This window comes from Apis laboriosa, unplaced genomic scaffold (genome assembly GCF_014066325.1).
Source record: "Apis laboriosa isolate Shangri-la unplaced genomic scaffold, ASM1406632v1 scaffold91_cov154, whole genome shotgun sequence".
NCBI lineage: Eukaryota > Metazoa > Arthropoda > Insecta > Hymenoptera > Apidae > Apis > Apis laboriosa.
The window spans coordinates 162495-177147 of NW_025224773.1; the positions used below are offsets into that span (position 1 = coordinate 162495).

Below are 14653 nucleotides of genomic sequence, written 5' to 3' on the forward strand. Positions count from 1 at the left end.
GTTGATCGCGCCGTGGTAGTCACCCGCGTTTCTTTCGTTCAGAGCCTCATCCTTTGGTACATGCAAGTGCATGCGTACTCATGACTCGTTTCCATGTTACCATCTCTTCTGATTAAGTAATTGCAACAGCGGCTCGATTGAACTTTTGCTGAATTTATCGCGTTCGTGGCGCGAACAACGCCGAGATGCGAAGATGTGCAATTGAATTTATACATTTCAATATATTGTTGAAAATTTTGAATCTTAGAGATTAAGAAAGTTCGTTCAAGAATTTTCGAATGTAGTAACTATTTTCGTAATTCAAAAATCATATAAAAACTTTTATAACGATATCAATTTAATTAATAATGAATTTAGTGATGATTTTGATTCAGATTTAGATTTAGACTGGCTTTAATTTTAATTGATATGATTTTGATATAAAGAAAATGGTGAAATACAAAAATGAAATTATTATTGGTTGACTTTGTGTACAATTACTTTTGTCTTAATTTATTTCTAATAAAAATCTTAATTATTATTTCTTTAAAATCTTAAGTAGTAAGTATAAAAATATCAACAAGTATATAAATAAACTATATATGAATTTTATTAATTGCTAATCGATTTCAAAGTATCAAGTAACTTCTTTATAATTGTAAGTTCAAAATACTTAAATATTTATATATTAAATTATTTGAAACATATATTTGCATATATATAAAAATTTTCAATCGTTAATATAATTTGAGTCAATAATTTTTTTATAATTTATATCGATAATAAACAAGTATCTCAATACTTATGAATGAGAGTGTACTTATATACCAGAGCATTTTTATAGCATTTTACAATAGTTTATTGGTTTGATCATGTTGTAATTTGTTCTTGGAAGTGAATTAGTCAGACTAGAATTGACATTATTATATTAACAACAACTTTTGTTTCAAATAATTTTATTTTTCACTTTCTAGATTATTTTGTCTTAAGCAATATTATTTATATAATAATATATTTGAAAGATAAATTATTTTAATATTTATCATTTTATTTGATACTTATTTGTTTACTTGATTTCACTATAAAAATATAACATCTTTTTTTTCTGTGGTAACTATTAAGATTCATTTCTGTAATATTAGATTTATTGCGTATTAATTTAAACTTCAATTCATATAATGTTACTAATAGGATTTGTTATTTCTTTTTATCTGAAGATTTTGAATAATAAATAAATGAAATTAAATCATTATTAGGAATAACTTTTGTTTATTGATATTTGTTTGTTCATTGAGAGAAGTATCATTTTTATTGTTCTTTGTTTCCTATTTTGTGAAAGGAGAGTGTAATTTTTCTACGAAAGAGAAACTTATTGTTAGGAAGTTTTAAAACAGATAAATTATTGTTGTCGTAAAAGAATCGGAATTTTTAAATTATATTTCCAAGAAAAGAACCAGTTGTAATAAATAACATTATAAAAAATGATCTTTATTAAGAGAATTATTTGAAGATAATTTTATTTAAAAAGAATAATTGAGAATTTTACAGAAATTAATTATTAAGATAATTATTTCTTACTTCATTCAAAAAACAGAATCTTTTCTTATTTATACACAGATACACTTATTTATAACAATATTATTTCAACAATATATTATAACAATATTATTGATTACTTCAATGTATTGAAATGAACATATTTATACAAAATTGCCATAAATATCATTTTGATACAATGGCAATATAACAGTTTATGATGAAGATTAATTTCATAAATAAATAGATTTTATAATTGCACATTGTATAATGTTTTTGGATGAATATATTAAGATATTTTATATTAAATGAAAAATATCGAAAAAAATTGTAATATTGAAAATGCGTATATGTCAAATTTGACTTTTTATGTATTTACCAAGAATTGGATTTTATATAATTTCCAATATCATTAATAATATTCTATTTATTATTAATTTCAACATAGATTTGACTTAGGTTAAAGATCATATAGATCAAATATTTATATTATAATGTTTACAAAGTATAATCGTGGATTGGAATGCTTATATATAGATTTAATGCAATTCTTTTGAATTAAATTTTTTTTAGTTTCATTTAGTTTAGTTACATTCTTATTTTATCATTGATATTGAATTTTATTTTTTCCTAAATTCTATTCCAGAACATTAAAAAAAAAAAATAGAGTTTAAATAAAAATTAATTTATAATATTTTTTCATTTGTAATTATGCAAAAATTTCATAAATTTCTAATAATTGTTAATATTTATTGAAAAAATTAAAATAATAATAAAAATAAAATTTCAAATTTAATATCTCTGTAATTAAATTTTTATATTTTGTATGCATCAAAGATTAATCAATGAAATGAACTTTATATTAAATGAAATTATATAAATGTATATTAATGAAAAGTAAAGAGAATGATATATTTTGATAATATGAATATGTAGATAAATAGATATGATTAAAAAAATTAATCCAATTTAAATACGTGCTAAAATCTATTAAATGGACAAAACAATTATTATCATTATATTTGATTAACAATTTGCTGACACATGAAAAGATATTTGTCATTGATGGTGAATACGAACAATTGTTCATACAAATTACACAGTCCATTAAATATTAGAGCGATATGAATCATAGATTGAATGAAATTCTAATCCAAACGATTATAGTTATTAATCAGTTTCAATTAAGAAATATGATATTTATCAAAACAAAATCTGGATTAATCTTATATTTTCTTAATAAAACTTTTTAAAGTTTTTTAATTGGAACAATTGTTTTTTTATTCAAAAACATTTCTGAAATTTCTTCTTTCTTCATTATTATTTTTATATTATTAAAATATTCATTTATTATTATTAATTAATATAATTATGAAAAATTAATATAATGAAAAGATAAATATATCTTCTTTTCAAAAATTAAAAATTCATTTTTTCATTGAAAAAAGAAAGAAAAAGAGATTAAAATATAAAAATTTGTATATATTGAAACGTAAATTAATTATTTGTATTTTTATGTGTAAATTTTATATAATAATATACAAAAGCTATATAAATATAGTAAACTTTTATTTTTTTACACAAAAGATGAGAATTGAATTTTATTTAATTTATTTTTTTTATACAAAAAGATGAGAATTGAAGAAAATGTAAAGAAGATTTTTTCACAGAAAAATCTTTCGTCTGAGTTGTTATTTGATATTATATTGAGTTTAATAGCTTGAAGTCTAAAACATCAATTATGAGTTAAGAATGAGAAAGAAGAAAATCCATTGGATCGCACGAATTTCATTTCAGTTGTGGAAAAAGAAGATAAGAAAGATTAATCCTTTGCACTATTTCAAATATATTTCTTACAGAAATAATGAAACGTTCAGAAACTAATATAAAAATTCCATGTTGTGTATTAACTCAGATATTATTGTTTTATTTCATTCAAATCTCGATATAAATTTCATAAATTTTTTAAAATAAAAATAGCATGAGTGTTGAATAATTTTATATTGTATGAGAAAAGAGATATTTATATTTGTAATATGATGATGAATTATATCATTGTTAAAATTTTTTATGATTGCAAAATAATTTTGCAGTTTCTAGAAAATATAAGATATTGTAAAAATTCTTATGATAAAAATAATGATAAAAAAATAAAAGCTTATTATATTTGTTAATTTTGTTTCTGAATCTTCAGATCAAGAATCTTCTTATAAAACAAAACTAATTGGCAAATCATAGATCTTTTTAGTGTAACAAAATAAATTATCATATGAATTAATGAAACTTTGTTTTAATTAAAAAAAAGAAAAAAAATAGAATAGAATAGAAATATATAGCTGTAAAAGATGACAATAACGAAAAGAAAAAGTACTATTATTTTTCTTCAAAATATATTTATTAATACATAATATATTTGTTAATTTTTTAAACATTTTTAAAATTTTTAAAACATTTTTTAACATTTTTAAAACGAAATTCTGAAAAATTAAAAAAATGGAATTCTTTGAAATTATAAATTTTCGTACTGAAGATGGATTATAGCACAGATAATTCGTCTTCTCAACTTCCATAAGAAAGATAACAGACTAACAATAGGAATAATAGTCTTTATATGTGGCTTCGCAATAAGATTCAGTGGTGGTCGCAGTTATCATGTTCTTGCATATTAGTATCGAGCAAATTCGTACATGAATTTCTGATATATATATATATATTTACTTCGTACGATTTATCGTGAAAGTATATGTAATCGATCCGAGTCTATCATTTAAGAAGTAAAAATGCGTCATTGACAAAGTTATCGATGCACCATTCTCTGTTCTTTTTATCTCTCTCCCTGATTTTTTTCTTATCATTTGAACATTATTTTTTACTATATGAATAAGGATTGTCCTCCCCTTTTTTTTTTTATTTTTCGAATCAGAGAAAAATAAAGTATTAAGTTTAATTTTAGAAGTTTAATTCTGAAAATTTAATTTTAAAAAAGATTTAATTTTGAAGAGAAAGTTAAAGAAGAAATCATATTAATATTGCAATTTATGATAATGATAGATTTAAAATTTTTTATAATAGTTATTTAATAATAGTTGTAAATTTAAGTTAAATATTTTTTAAAAACTTAAATTTCTTCTTGTTACATCAATTTTATATATTAATAATGAGAAAAATTGAAATAAATATTTTTTAAATTGAAAAAAATTAAAAATTGATGTTTATATAAATTGATGTTATATATTAAGAATTCTGATTTATTCTGATGATATTTTTAAATTTAAGATCCATTTCGAAAAAATTAAGTTATATTTAATTTAAAATATTGATAAAAAATGATAATATTATTTATTTACAACAATAAGTAGATAAATATATTATATTTTTAATAATTTAAATAACATTGTATTTAGAAATATTTGAAAACTTTTAATTTTATTAAAATATGTGACAATTAGTCTTTAAAATAAATTTGATTGTTTTATCAAGAAAAGTATCGACAGTAATTTTAAATATTTTGATTTTTGATTGCAAAAATATTATTTGATTGTGAACAAATTAGAATTTTAATTTTCAAGATCAAAGAAATTCTGAACTTTGAGAAAAACTATATTTATGACTAAATTTTAATACTTTATCGTTTTATAATATATGCATGAATTGTTATTAAAATTTTTATTAAATTCATATAAAAATATTTTACATTTATTATTATATATTTTTTTTCGAAGAAACGATAATAGATATGAAGAATTGAAATAAAAAAATAAGAATAAATCTTTGTTTAATGATATACAATAAATTGTAGATCGAATTGTTACTTTATTAAGAATGAAAATAAATAGAAATGAATGATAAATAAATATTCGCAATTCTATGATCACTTTGATAACGTCCTGCCATCTATCGATGAATGTTGGTATAATCTGGTTGCACAGAAGATATTATTGTGACGCCATATTGGAGAACTTTGATTTTTAGAATATTTAAGACAATTTAACAGTTAAGAAAAAAAAAATATTTTTTAGAATAATTAATTTTTTGATTTTGTTTGATTGATAAAATTTTTATTTTATTAGAAAAATTTATTAATATGATACTAAATTTTATATCATCTTATATTTTTTTTTTATTATTCTATACAATTTTTACATCTTTTTGATAAATAAATCGATATATTCGATTATTTATGTTTAATAATTAATTAATAAAAATATTTATATTAAAAAATATTATATATAGTAATTTTATAAATTTTAATTTTAAAATTAGAATTTTTAATTAAATATGATTCCATAAAGTAAATATTTCCAAAATGTCAGAGACATTAACATAGAACGTGTCACATATGAAATAATATTTTATATTTAATTTTTTTTTTATATTTTATATATCTTAAGCTTTTAAATTAATAAAGAAAAAAACAATCAAATTTAAATTCAGAATTAAAAAATTGTTTTGATTATTTAAAGTTTAAATGTTATGAATATTAAAATTCAAGTATAATACAAGCATAAAATATATTATTTATAAAATATTTTTAATTAACTTTAACCCAAATGTGTTGACTGTTTGCACTAGGAAAAAAAGGAATATGGAAACATGTTATTTTATAGTAAAATTTAATCTTTCCGTAATATTAATATACTATAGCAGTAAAATACAAAGCTCGATAAATTTATGATTAATAAAACTTAAATAATTCTACTCTGTATCCTATAAAATGTGTTCATTATTTGCATCGAAAAAAGAAATAAAGAAACACTTTTATTTAAATCTTAAAAGTGCAAAGTTCATCGAATTTATGATAAGTAAAAGTCATATTCCACGTTAACAATGAAGAAACGTGAAGAGTTGTTAAAAGTGTCAATAATAAGAGCTGAAAATGCGAATGCATATTTTTCGACAGAAATCACACTATTGTTAGTTCACATTAATCAATCTTGTGTTTAACATTATACATAACATCTGCTAATTTTTCTATTAATTATAAATTCTACATCCTTTTTATAAAAAGAAACAAGAAAATAAAATGAAAAAAATAATAATTAAGCAAAAAATTGAAGCAAAATATGTATGATAAATATTTCCAATCAATCTATCTATTTAGATAGAACGGATATCCGCGAATCTTTTCAAATATGACTTTCTGATATACAATATTCAGAAAGAAAGTATTTCAATTCAGGTCGAATGCAATTTAAGCGGACGTCTTCATTACACACACAATTAATTATGTAGCTGCAATTAATTGTAAACGCAATATACAAATTCATAGAGATTATTGTCAAATTGATCTAAATGTTTCGAGGAAATCTATTTTAAAATGCGTATTTTTCAAATCATGTTCACATTTATATTTTCATTTTTCAAGTACGTTTTCGTTAATATTCCATACGATATTCTTCATTAATTTCTAAAAACTTTGAAATTGTTTCGTTGTTCCATTTCTGATTCGTTACAGGTTAATATGTAATTATTTTTAATTACAATTGACAACTTGGTCGAAATTTACATAAATTCACACAGAATATAAATTCACATGATTGAATATAAAAGTAAAGTTTCCTTACTTGAAAAAATGTTTCAAACTATGTGAAATTTATGTAAATTATTCAAATAATTTTAATTAATCTTAATTATGTTTTAGAAATAGAGCTTAATTTTAGAATATTTTTATTTTATTTTTAGTTTAAAAATTTTCTATCGTCATTATTAATTGAAATTGAATATGATCATATCAATGATCGATTAAAAATCTGATAACGATTTTACAACGAAGATAAACTTCATACAAGGATATCGATAGTATAGTTAGATATTGCAACGAAATCGTTTTAGTTGTTTCGATATCATTCATCGATGCATTTGTTAAAGTTTTTAACGTCATCATTTAATAGCTCTCAAGAAGTTTTAAAGAAGTTGTTGAAAGAATGAATGTTGAAAAGAAATGGTGAATGGTTTTTAAATGATCCTTTATAAAATTAGTGATTCGAGGTAAGAAACTTGAAAAAATTATTTGGATGAATCATCTAAGCTCATGTGCAATCAATTGATGCACACATTATTAATGGATTGATAAGTTATAAGGTATATATATAAGATTACAATTTTTTGATTTTTTAGATTTCTATAATGTGCCTTTATTCTAGATTTTTGCAATTTTTTTTGATTTTATATTTTTATTAAATTTAAATTTTTTGCAATTTCACATATAATGTAATAAATAATTGTAATACCATATTTATTTTTTTTACCAAATTTTGTTTTGTTCAGTGCTATGTAAAAAATTTCTTACATAGATATTCTTAAATTCTATATTTTAAATTTAATTCATAATCTCAACCAAAATTTTATATCAAACGTTTTAGAGTAAAACGTTCTAACTTTAAAAAATGTAAGATAGATGATCAATAACTTTCAATAACTTTCAGTAACTTGCCACTCGTGAAATTCCTTTCTTGTGCAAGAATGTTTAATTCCTAGAAATAATTAATCACCAATTCTCATCATTCTCATCTGATTAAACCATTCAACTTTCTCTCTCACTCTCACTCAAAATAACTTATTTTTTAAATTTATTTTGTTATACTTATAATTTTCACCTTCCAGTTTTGGATGATTTTCATGTTTTCAATAATTTCAAGAAACTCAACTATTTCTTAGACCTCCAACTTAAAGCTTTAATCGATTTCCACTCTAAGAAATTTAAAACTTCAAAATCTAAATTCTACGTTTAAAAACCTATTATTGCATCGTCTTTCTCATGAAACAAAATTAAAATCACCTTCAGAAAAAAAGTTTCATCACATTTATTAAACGAACAGTAAAAGTTGAAAGCCGATCTTTCCATGATATCCTTTCGTATCTTTCACAGAATTTCGAAACCTGAATTCCTATCGATAGATCGGCGCCATTGTTACATTGCGTCTCGCGATCCGGTCAACCACAGCTTTGACATCAAAAAAATCGTCGAAGGGACACCTGGGGGGGCCACCGCGCTCGCGGAGGCGATTCGTGAGACGCGAGGGGGGGCGGGGGAGTGGCGAGGAAAAATCGTGAGAGGAAGAGCAAAGAGAGAAAGAGATAAAGAGAGTCACTCTTTAACCGTGTGTGTCGTGAAAGTTATAGCGGAGCAAGAGGGGATCCTGAATCGCTTCTGGTACCTCTGGTGGATCGTGGCTAAGCCAGTCGCTCGCTCGCCGCTCACCTAAACGGCTTTCACCTGGGCCGATTACGAGGATCCTTGGTCGTCGACCGCCTTCCAACGATTCTGACCAACGTTTTCTCTCTCTCTCTCCTTCTCTCTTTTGGCCGTGCGCGCGCTTATGAACACGAAAAACTCGTGGCCCCGTGGCCGGTGATCGGTGATCGGACCCACGACACGTCCGTATGGTGTATCGTTCCGACGAAAACAGTGATTTCCATTTTTTCCATGCGATCAAAAGGGTACGTCGGATCGTTCTGGTTACCAGGAAGATACGCAAACTGTCGATAGGTTTCCGCTATAGGCAGAGAGGTTTCACTTTTGTTTGGCAGGTACGTGATTTTCTGCGCTCGTTTTTCCGCGAAGAGAAAGTGTGGGATCGGCGAAGTGTTTTGAATCGCGCGGTAATTTTCGATAAATATATTATTGGGGAGGGGGGGGGAGGGAAGTTTAGTGAAATAGTACGAAGTGTATTTCGAAAAAATGATATAAGATATCCGTGAGATATTATATTTTAAGGATTTCTATGAATTTTTTTTTTTTTTGCATAAATATTTTAATAACTTTGAGATTACTTTGATCTAACTTTGAATTAGATATGATCTTTGATACACGAAGGAAGAAAGAAAGTAATAATTTGCAAATTTTTTTGTATCTTCTATCTTTATGCAAGCATGTTTTGGGAAAAAACTTATTCATCTTATTCATCTTTTAGAATGAGAAATATAAATAAAACGAATTTAGTTTGTTTTTTAATTTAGAAGTATTCTGTAAATTAATTATGTTAATATAGCATATTAAATTGATAAAGAAAGTGATGTTGAAACATAGTTGAAAAAGAGAAAACAAATTTTGAAATTTAAACTACACTTAGAATTGAAATTAAATTTTTGTTAATTGAAAGATTTCAACAGTTGAGTACCACTCCTTCTCTGAACCTCTTATTTCTCTTTCTCTTGAAGGGTCGTATTTTTTCTTTGTTTCGTTTCGTGTTAGTTGCTCGTTAGGGGCACGCGCGAATTCCGATCGGTTTTAAATCTTACAGCTGGAATACATATGACCCGTTTCTTTCTTTCGGGGAGAAGAGTTTTTTCGGCATGACTGTTGACTTTCTATTGTAGCATCTGAGCAACGAGAGATTTCGTAATTTCGTGAATGATCCGATCGCTTCCTTGCCGCGCGATGACAGCTACTTTACTTGAAACTGCTTGGCGATTTATGATCTCCGGTTAAAGACGATGAATAAATTATGAATTATGGAAGTAGTTTTCGCTTAAAATGTCGACTTACGTTTTATTTGTTTTACTTTATATAATTTTTCAATGTATATATTTTGAGATTATAATCGCATATTGGAATCATTGGATAATGAATTTTCTTAATTAAAAAAAAAAAAAATAAAATATAAAAGGATAAATATCATGAAATTAATGAATATTATAAATACAATGAAACATCGATTTCAATAAATATCATAGAAATATTATAAACTAAAATAAAAAGCAATATTTTTGATAATAAAAAATTATAAAAAAGAATATATATTTTAAATATAAATATTATAAAATCTAATAAGGAAACATTAATTTAAATTGAATAAAAATGTTATAGATGATAAAATGAAAGATATCTGTATCGTCTTCCAATGAAATTTCGCTGTCTAATTATGAGAATGCAAGATTTCTATATCAAGACTTGCGATTGAGATTTCATTGATCATTTTGCAAGGCAACACGCGAACATTATAACGGTATTGCAAAAGAGACGAGGGCGTGAGGTGGAAATTAGATATTTATAGGACGTTCTGACGCGATTCTTGTGTCTTTTTTTTTCTGTTCTCACTTTCGTTGATTATTCTCCTTTTTCTTCCTTCATCCTGAGTCACTAATTGGCTGAGGATCAAGGAGATCGCGTAGAAAGCGCAATGTAACTCTTCTTTGATTCTTTAATCGTGGCACGTTGCGTGATCGATGTTATGCTTTTTCGATTAAACATTGCATAATTGATAGAAAAGTGGCTTTTTTCATCTTTCGTCGATAGAACCAGAACATGACCCAGCCATTCGAATAATTGAATAATCTTGCTTTTCATTAGAGTTACTTATTTCGAGATATATTATTATAGATATTAAACAAATTTAAAAATTACAATTTAACAATTTTCTTGATCATTATATAATCTTACATAACAAAATTTAAACATTGCATTTACAATTAGCAATTTTTTTTAATTAGTTTTTAATTTATGCATGAGATTACAGAATTATTTTAAATTAGTTATTTTTAAATATTTAGAAAATAGAAGATAAAGTTTTTGTTTGTTTGATATTAAAATAAAAAAAAACCAATATGCTATTGATTTAAAATCGTTTTTCTATATTTTAGAAAATAAATGAAAAAAGATTAAAAATTTTAATTTTATTTTGAGTAGTTAATACGTCAATACACATTTTAGAAAATTCAATGACAAAATAATCGATCAAATAATACATCATGTATCATGCATGATGTAGTTATCACAAGTGTTTCTGATCTCATAAATAATTAATATTTGTGAATCTAATCTTTTGTACAATATTTAATAATTAATGTTGCTATTCAATTATATATCGTATTTGAACAGATGAATCTTTGATTATGGCAAATATAAAATATCAAAAAGAGGTCATGGAATTACAATAACGTGAATTAGAATAATTTCTTTTTATCATAGAATTTAATAATTAATAATTATAATAATTATAAGAATCATAAAAAACAAATATACAAAGTTAATTAAATTATTAAATTAAAATTAAAATTTATTAATTATTTAAAAAAGTTATTTATCTAAATTTTATTCATCAATATCTTAATTTTATTTACTTCTTAATCATTTAACGAAACTGATTCACGGTGCAGTCCTTGAATAACATATTATAGTTTGACTTATCTTCCGATTAAACACTTTTAACGTATTAAAAATGATTTATCTTCCGATTAAAGAGCTTTTATTTGTAATAAAATTCCTTATTATCTCTACACGATCATCTGGTAACAATACGCCTCGGAATTAGAAATTTCTAAATTAGATATGTACTTGCTTTGATTATCGGATCAATTAAAATGAAATCCAAGATCAATCAAAAGAAATAGAAAAATCTAATTTTTATCGATAAAAAATATATTTGATTTTACATTATTAATAAAAATTATTTTTCTCTTAATGTTTATCTACTAGGTCGATTAATACAGACATTGACCTAATATGTACCAATAGCATTAGAATGATTGTTATCAGTTTACTTTTTTGCGCAAATATAAGATTATTTCTTATCAAAGATACGGTAATTGATAACAATTGATGCACATTCGCAATTGATAGATTAGAAAAAATATGATATAAATATGAGTGAAATAAAGAAGTAAGGAATGCCAAATGATTCAATATTATTGAATTTTTAAGAAATTTTAATCTGATTGATTCTAAACTTTGAAGAATCATGAAATGAAATGTTTGTAATAAAGGAACAATAAATACATATATACAAGTGAAATAATTTTTGAAATTAGAATTTAGTTTAGAATTTTTTAAATTGATTTTTTTTAATAAACTTAAATTTATTTGGGTTTTAAAATAAATTTGAATTTCTATAAATGTTTTTAATATTTATCTAATAAAAGATATGATATTTTATTTTATTTTATTTTAGTCATATTTATACATATACATCTTTCAATATTACAATTTTTTAAATAATTATCTAATCATTTATTCTAAAATAATCATCAATGTGTTTTTATAGATTGAAATTTTTTAAAAGTTTAAGAATTATTTCATTTCAAAATTGTTTCATTATTTATCATTTCTTTATCACGAATCTTAGTCATCAAGAATAAAATGTATCTATAAGTATTGAAGTTATTATGATCCAACAATCATTGGAATTTTATTCTCGACCTCAAAGTGTGATTTAAAGTATAGAAACGAAGAATTATTTCTTGCCATTGGAAGTATATTGGTCTCGTCACTATCAAGGTAACTGTTTTTTAACGTAAAAATTGTGTCTAATTACATTGAATTATTCGAAATGCGATACATATCTTGCGTACAGGTATCGATATATAATACTTCCGAGAGATTTCAATGCCTACAGTGGATGTAATGCTACTTCTAATGTTGCTCCGATCTAATAAACTAGACTAGCAAAATCATATATCAACGAATATTATTAGGATGAGGATCTTTTTTTTTGTTTGTTTTAAAAATATGAAATCATTTTAAAAGTTACTTATGTCAAGAAATCATAATTGTGGAAAATAGTCAAAAAATTTTTTTTGTATCATAATGAATTTCAGAAATAATTTTGTCTATTCAATTCAATTCAATAGAGAGATTACTAATAATTTACAATTTTATAAAATATTCATTATATAAATTAAATAATGAAAATAGATATATAATTAATCGTTTATTTTTACACATATTATTACTTCAAAATTCAACAACGATTCATAAGAATTTCATTCATTCTATTACCATACGTCATCTATTCAACTTGTCCTTCTGATTATTCTCTTTATGTTAGTATTAGCATTAAAAATTGATTTAAATTATTCAATAAGAACAAGAAAGCGGATTAGTAGTAACTTTTATCCAATGGAAATAATTATTAGAAATAAAAAAAAGGAACATTTTTAAAAAAAAAAGGAAATAAATTTATTAATAAAATTATTCTAGTATCTTAGAATGATTTGTAAAAATAATAAGATACATTATTCGATTAGATATTTTTAGATAAAAAGTTAAATAGGAAATAAGGATATTTATTTATAAAGTTGATTAAATTTTTATGCTTATTTAAACAAATTTTATTTTTATCGCATATATATATTGAACATTTGAATATTTCAATTAGTAGATTTTCAATACATATAATTTTACGATTTTTATTTGCAATATTTTTTATTATTTTAAATTATTGTTCATTTAGACGATATAAAAAAGAAAAGAATCTTTTCTTTTTCACGATAATAGTTAAACGATGAGTTTGATATCCAATAATAGATTATTGATGTTGCATTGAATTATTATTCATGCTCATGATTATATTTATTCACAATAAATCAGGAAATTATGCAAACATTATTAACACAACAAATAAACGAACAAAGTATACAAATTAGTGTATTTAAATAAAATATTTAATATTATTAAATTATTTTGTAGTTTGTAGTTATAAGAAAAATACATTATAAATATCATAGCACAAGAATTAAATAATTAATTTAATTAATTATTATTAATCCATTATTCGAATATTTATCACTATTTGGATAATATATACTTTATTTTCTTTTGATAAGAAATTAATATTATATCCTTGAATACTTTGTACATGATAGTATCAGAATGGAAATATAAGAAATAAAAGGTACTTCAAAATATAGAAAATAGAAAAAAGTTGTAAAACATTGTAACATTGAAAGTATTTTCACTTAAGAGTACTTATACTATAAGAAAAGAGATAAATGATTTAAGATAAAAATTACAATTGAACTCAATTTAAGACAATTTAAAAAATTTATATTGCAATATAGAAGCGAACAAAATCTAGTTTTCGAATCAAAACATACTTTTATCAACACCATTTTACATTCTCTTCAATCATTCTCAATTTTCGAACAATTATCGGTCAAACATCTGAATAAACTCTTGAACTAAAATATACTTTTATCTTATTCATTCTATTCTCAAATCTCATACTCAAATCTTCTTTACTTTTTCATTGGTTTCACATTCATACAATTCTTCAACCAACACTGGATTCGTCTTCACAGCGCAATTTTTCCCGCGTCTAATGTTTTCTTCCGTCCAACTTTCAACAGAACCTCTCCCGCGTGTGGGGTTAAGAAAGCGATCAAAGATGACAAAGTCAAGTGAATCACACGTCGCGTGGGA

The 14653-nt window shown here is 23.3% G+C and overlaps 1 protein-coding gene across 9 annotated transcripts in view; it reads left to right on the forward strand.

Moving 5' to 3' along the window:
- Positions 1–7367: 7367 nt before the first annotated feature.
- The window catches only part of LOC122719631 (chitin synthase chs-2-like), a 42647-nt gene continuing 35361 nt past the window's right edge, over positions 7368–14653 (forward strand). For 3 of the 9 annotated variants that reach the window (XM_043945595.1, XM_043945605.1, XM_043945604.1), the window contains exon 1: positions 7368–7503. In XM_043945595.1, coding sequence (XP_043801530.1) covers positions 7475–7503 — 29 coding nt within the window. In that variant the 5' untranslated portion in view covers positions 7368–7474. Of the gene's footprint in view, positions 7504–7575; positions 7597–8631; positions 9046–12618; positions 12731–14653 lie in introns of those variants that run through there. The other 6 variants (XM_043945598.1, XM_043945603.1, XM_043945599.1 and 3 more) reach the window with 6 other exon arrangements.